General features: G+C 53.1%; 1 protein-coding gene across 19 annotated transcripts in view; it reads left to right on the forward strand.

Moving 5' to 3' along the window:
• Window positions 1–6,506, forward strand: part of SECISBP2 (SECIS binding protein 2) — a 40,092-nt gene extending 33,586 nt beyond the window's left edge. For all 19 annotated transcript variants that reach the window (XR_016222852.1, XM_002708271.6, XM_008258092.5 and 16 more), the window contains 3 exons: window positions 4,072–4,226; window positions 4,781–4,970; window positions 5,646–6,506. Coding sequence is in view for 18 of the 19 variants with exons in the window: in XM_002708271.6 (XP_002708317.3) it covers window positions 4,072–4,226; window positions 4,781–4,970; window positions 5,646–5,749 (449 nt within the window). In the remaining variant the exon portion in view is untranslated. The remainder of the gene's footprint in view (window positions 1–4,071; window positions 4,227–4,780; window positions 4,971–5,645) is intronic.

Below are 6,506 nucleotides of genomic sequence, written 5' to 3' on the forward strand. Positions count from 1 at the left end.
AGCTGCATTGATCCGAAGCAAGGAGCTGCTTCTGGGTCTTCCACACAGGTGCAGAGGCCTAAGGACTTGGGCCATCTTCTGCTGCTTTCCCAGGCCATAGCCGACAGCGAGATTGGACTGGCACCCATATGTGGCTACACCACAGCACCGTCCTCTCTTTGTGTTTTGTAATTGAGTGTTTGTTTCCCACATGTGTTGACCACTGAGTTCCTGTATGTGGGTTGAGCTGGCCCAGGCAAGCCTCTGGCAGCAGGGTATGCTCTGGAGCAAGCAAGTGTGGTGCCTATGGCCAGGCTGTACCCCAGAGCACCTGTCTAAATTATGATGAGGTGTTCAGTCTGCATTATTCACTGCTGGTGACTACACATGGGGGCTTGTTTCATTTTAATCTGGAACGTGTGTTGTGTTTTGTTGGGTGTGATGTACTGAATGCCGTGACTGAACACCTGACATCTTGGTTCTGCGCTGTGCCTATGTTGTCTGGGTTCCTAGAGGACTTGCCCTCCATGTTGTGCCCTCCTTGAGTTATCTAATGGCGCTGGGAGTTAGGAACAGATGCTGTAGCTCAGGGTGCACATCAGTCCTTCATCCCATCAGGGCTAGGGAAGAGGACGAACTTGGAGCATTCAAGCCCTTTCTTGCCCCATTCCATCTTTTGCTGGGTGAAGTTAATTCAGCCAGGGTTGAGTAAGATAATGAGTCGAGGTCCTGGAGCTGAGCCGTTGGCGGTGAGCTTTTCTGGTTACCTTACTGTTTCACAGCTGAAGCCTGACGTGTCTGAGGCCCTTAGGATCTAGGAGAAGCCTCTGCACCTCCTCAGTCTCAGCTCAGTGGCTCGTCCTTATCCTCACTCGGTGCAGGTTCACTGTCACTGTGGATCTGAATATGGCAGGGGATTTCAGTGACCTGCTGTCTGGCTGTGTGTCCAGCAGTGCCCAAGGGCCTTTCCGCTTGCTTCCCTGGCTGCTTTGTCCATGTTGTGTATCTGCACAGCTAAGAGGGTCAACAGTCCTGCAGGGTTTCCTGAGAGACAGGGGCTCCCTACTTCCCTGAGGCTTAGCCAGAACTTGGGGTATTTACCTCTTTGTTTCCACCCTGTTCCTGTTGGGGGGTCTCTGGGGATCAAGGCATCCTGTGTGCTGCCCTTGTGGGGGTGAGCCCTTGTTTTCCTGGAACACTTCCTCCAGTGGGTTATAAGAAATGGGTTCAAGGGAGATCTTGAAACAAGTTCTCTGGTTCTGGATCCTTTGTCTGTGGTCTTGCTTCTTCATTTCCCTCCCATGCAGAAGCAAGCTGGGATGGCCTTGATCCTGCAGTTCTGGGTTACGAGTCATTTGCATCACCACCCTTGGCTCTGGGTGCCTTGTTGAGTTTCTGCTGACTCCTGCTCAGTTGTCAGTCACGCTGCTTGGAGCTGCACCCCTCAGCAGCAGCCTCCCAGCCTGGCAGCTTCCTCGTGGTGGCCCTCTGCTTCTTTTCATCCCATTCTTCAATGCTGTCTTCTAAACTTCCTGTGGAATTTTTCATTTCTAATGTTTTTAATCTCAGGAAGCTGTTTTTGCTCTCTGAACTTTCCTTTGTTTGTTTGCTTTTTAAAGTTTACACGCTTCCATCTGCTGGTGTACTCACTAAATGCCCCCCAGTGCCCAGGGCTGGACCAGGCTGAAGCTGAGAGCCAGGCAGGAACTCCATCCAGATCTTCCATGTGCATGGCAGGGATCCAGCTCCTGGACACCTGCTGCTCTCAGGGTGCACATCAGCAGGAAGCTAGAATTAGGAAGAGAGCTGGGACCCCAACCCAGGCAGCATCCTAACGGCTAGACTAACTGAACACCTGCCCCAGCTGCTGCTGCTTGTAGACGCGTGACCTCTCGATTTCAGTGGTGTCAAGTCCTCTGCATGTAGGGCATCTCTTTCCTCCACCTTCATTACTGTGTGTGTTTGGGTTTCTCATGGTGGAGGTTTTCCAGAGCGATCGGTGGCCCCCAGCCTGCTCCTGTCTGAGAGAACCCTGAGTGTGAAGCAGGTGTCCACAGGCAGTGGTTCTCTGAGTGTCAGAATTGCCCAGGGCCTGGTGAAAACAGATTCCAGAGTTTATGTCTGAGTCGGTCCAGGGCCCAGGAGTTTGCGCTCCTAGAAGCGGGCTCCAAACAAGTGGTGTCCAACCACACTACACCAGACATCTACCGTCATTTGCCTTTAAAAAAAACAGGAGCCACAGGAGACTTTAGGTGTTGTGTATGTTGGTATTCTTTTTCCAACTACATTTTATGTTGTATCACAAACTTCATAGTCTATGGTTGATAAAGAATGTATTTTTTTCCTGCTTCCACATTTTCACTTTCCTACGTTCTGTGTCAGCTGAGATGTAAAGTGTCAGTCCAACCTGATTTTCCAGATCCTCTCCCACTGATTCAGGTGTTCTTCACGTGCTGTGCTTCCATGGATTCTGTCAAGCTGTGTCACCCTCTGTGTTAACTGTCTTTTTTTTTTTTTTTTTTTTTTTTTTTTGACAGGCAGAGTGGACAGTGAGAGAGAGAGAGAGAGAGAGAGAAAGGTCTTCCTTTTGCCGTTGGTTCACCCTCCAATGGCTGCCGCGGCTGGCGCACTGCGGCCGGCGCACCGCGCTGATCCGATGGCAGGAGCCAGGTACTTCTCCTGGTCTCCCATGGGGTGCAGGGCCCAAGCACTTGGGCCATCCTCCACTGCACTCCCTGGCCATAGCAGAGAGCTGGCCTGGAAGACGGGCAACCGGGACAGAATCCGGCGCCCCAACCGGGACTAGAACCCGGTGTGCCAGCACTGCAGGGCAGAGGATTAGCCTAGTGAGCCGCGGCGCCGGCCAACTGTGTCTTTAACTGCAGGCTTTGAACCTGGGCATGCTAGCCTTTTTCCATATTTTTTACTTCTCAAAGAAATCTAGTATATAGGGCCGGCGCCGCGGCTCACTAGGCTAATCCTCCGCCTAGCGGCGCCAGCACACCGGGTTCTAGTCCCGGTTGGGGCGCCGGATTCTGTCCCGGTTGCCCCTCTTCCAGGCCAGCTCTCTGCTGTGGCCAGGGAGTGCAGTGGAGGATGGCCCAAGTGCTTGGGCCCTGCACCCCATGGGAGACCAGGAAAAGCACCTGGCTCCTGGCTCCTGCCATCGGATCAGCGCGGTGCGCCGGCCGCAGCGCGCCGGCCGCAGTGGCCATTGGAGGGTGAACCAACGGCAAAGGAAGACCTTTCTCTCTGTCTCTCTCTCTCTCTCACTGTCCACTCTGCCTGTCAAAAAAAAAAAAAAAAAAAAAAAGAAATCTAGTATATAGTAAGTTATGATGTTTTAAAGTTTTGGGTTAATATAGTTGACATGACTTTTGGATCATCCTGTCCAGGAGCATAGGTGTCTTTATTTACCTTTTCCTGTTGGATTATTTAATAGGATGTTGAAGGGTTTCTGTAATCTTGGACCGTGCTCAGTAAATGTATTACTGCCTGCTGCAGTCGCGTTGCTGAGGTGAACCGAGTTACCTTCTTGACTGCATGCTCACTGGGCGCCATTGTAATGTATGAAGTCGGGCTCCTGCTGGCGGGAGTGCTTTCCAGGTGCTGCCCCTGCCTCCTGGGCTCACTTCATCTCTCCCTGTCTCTCTGCTGTGCTAGTGCCTCACTTGGAAGCAGGGTCAGGTAGGAGGGGGGTGAGGAGCCCTCAGGAGTCAAAGATTCCATTGGGCCTCACACCTTTACCTCTCATTTTCCACCTTTTGAGGTTGTGGATCAGGGGGACTGCCGGGACAACGAGTGAAGCAGCAGATCCTGGCCTGGCACAGAGCAAGTGTCCAGTCATACTGGCTAGTGCTTGCTTTTTCCCGTTACTGTGCTGCCAGCTCTCTCTTAGCACATAAGGAAGTACCTCTTCTGCAGAGTTGACTCTTCCCCATGGCTGTGAGTCGCTGTCTCCTGATGGATTTGACGGAGCCACTGACTGGATTCTGAGGTGATGGGTGTGGGGCGAGCTGTGGTGTGTGCCATCAGTGCTAACCCCTTGCACCCTGTGCTATGTCTCCCTGTCCTTTTGCTGTCCTCTGACAGGCGGGCTGGACGACACCTTGCACACCATTATCGATTACGCCTGTGAACAGAACATTCCCTTTGTGTTTGCACTCAACCGCAAGGCTCTGGGACGCAGTTTGAACAAAGCAGTTCCTGTCAGTGTCGTGGGCATCTTCAGCTACGATGGGGCCCAGGTGAGGTCACTGCCAATGGAGGGAGGTCAGGATGACAGACAGAGGCTGGCAGAGCCTCCTCATCACACAGGAGCTGTGTCTCTTTTATGAAGATTTATTTATTTGGAAGTCAGTTACACAGAGAGAGAGGTCTTCCATCACTGGTTCACTCCCCAGTTGGCCGGATGGCTGGAGCTGGGCCGATCCGAGGCCAGGAGCTTCTTCCTGGTCTCCCACGTGGGTGCAGGGGCCCAAGGACTTGGGCCATCTTCTGCTGCTTTCCCAGGCCATAGCAGAGAGCTGGATTGGGAAGTGGAGCAGCCGGGATGCCAACTGGCGCCCATATGGGATGCCGGCACTGCAGGTGGTGGCTTTACCCTCTACGCCACAGCACCAGCCCTGGGTGCTCTAACACCAGGAAGTGGCCGGTTCTACGTTTGACTCTGGGCTTCAGTCCACCTAAAGATACTCGGCCTGGATGGTAACCATCCCTGACCCTGGCAGGCCTATGCCACCTGTGCCTCCCTCTGGAGGACTGAGTCCTCCTGATAACTGTGCTCTCATTTGCACCCCAGGACCAGTTCCACAAGATGGTTGAGCTGACGATGGCAGCTCGGCAGGCATACAAGACCATGCTGGAGAACATGCGGCACGAGCTGGCAGGAGAACCAGGGCCTCCGACCCCTCCCCAGCCTGTGCAGGGCCCCAGCTGCTCTGCAGAAGACGGTCCCCCGGCTCCCACCGAAGGCGAAGTGCCACACTACCGTGAGTATTAGCAAGAGGTCTGGCATCTGTATTGATTTCAGTCAGGGTGGCCGGGAGAACAGCTTGGCACCCATGCTGCCAGACTGGCTGCTGTGGGGCCGAGGCAGTGCAGGCCATTGCCCAAGAGGTGCTCCTCAGGCAGAGGAGGGTGCAAGCTCTTGTCAGTGACTGTCAGACCTCAGCAGGTGTCACAGCACAGCACCGTATCCATGACAGGCTTGGGAGCCCAGCTGCAGTTTCTGGGGGTCATTGCCGAGGCACAGGCCGGGTGCAGAGATTGAGCCTGCCAGGGACTCATCTGAGCAGCATGGCTACCGTCAGAGAGTGGGGAAAGAGATCAGGAAGTGGGGTATCTTCCATCCACTGGGGCTATCAAGTTGGGTATCAAGCCATCCAGGGCTTGGCCAGGCTGAAGTCGGGAGCTGGGAGTTTCCTCTCGGTCTCCCATAGAGGTGTAGGGGCCTAAGTAGTTGAGCCACCTTCTGCTGCCTTCCCAGGTGTACTAGCAAGGAGCTGGATTGGAAATAAAACAGCCAGGACTTGAACCAGCACCTGTATGGCATGCTAGTGTCGTAGGCGACAGCTTAACGCAGCGTGCCACAGCGCCGGCCTCGCTGCTGGGTTTCTGCTAGAGGAGTGCCATGCCTTCACCACGTGCACTGTTTCTTGTTTTAGTTGAAATCTGGAGAAAACACCTGGAAACGTACAATCAGTATGCCCTGGAGCTAGAAGAAACACTGGAGGCTTCAACTGCTCACATGATGAACTTGAATTTATAGGAGGGCTCTTTCCAGTGTATCTGTCTTTTGGGTAAGGAGGCGGGAGGTCTGAAAAAGACGCTGGGACTTTGTCTGCTGCTCCGTTGCTCACTGCTGTCCTGAATTCTGTATGATTGCTGAGTGTGCGCATGAGCCAGCATGAGAGGACACGCAGCAGCGGTTGTGGCCTCATGGCACTCATCCCATGGCGGGTGCTCAGATATCTTGTGGGGATGCAGCTATGGCTCTCTGAGCAACAGCGTGGACCTGGAAAGTTCTGGAAAATGTGGTGCCGAGGTTGTTCTCCCTACAAAGGAAACGTTCTCTGTTGTAGCAAAGCTGAGCCAGGTGAGCTAATTTTTGCAGCAGGCAGGGCTACAAGCTTCTGGGGGCCCTTGGTGTAGTGACGGCAGGAGGCGCTCTTGCCTTCCGTGATCAGCACGGTCCTGCAGACATGTGAGTCTCAGGGCAGGACGGCTGTGGCGAGGGCCCTTTCTCAGGGTGGGTGCACAAGATTTGGAAGGTTTGCCAAAATGAGCCTCAAAGGAAAACCGATTTTCTGACCTGTGACTTTTTGACATGAATTATTCCTGTTAGTCTATTTTTCCGAGCAACGATGTATAGAAATTCTAGATTTCTGTTTGATAATCCTTACATCTTCCTTTTTTAGATGAGCATATTCTGAATGTGGTTTGGTCTTGAGGGGAACAGTGTACTCTCCTGCTTTCCTTGTAAGAGGGTGTATTTATTTTGAATAAAGAATGGTTATTTCGTTTCA

This window comes from Oryctolagus cuniculus, chromosome 1, assembly GCF_051225735.1.
Source record: "Oryctolagus cuniculus isolate XC-2025 breed Fujian yellow rabbit chromosome 1, ASM5122573v1, whole genome shotgun sequence".
Taxonomy (NCBI): Eukaryota; Metazoa; Chordata; class Mammalia; order Lagomorpha; family Leporidae; genus Oryctolagus; species Oryctolagus cuniculus.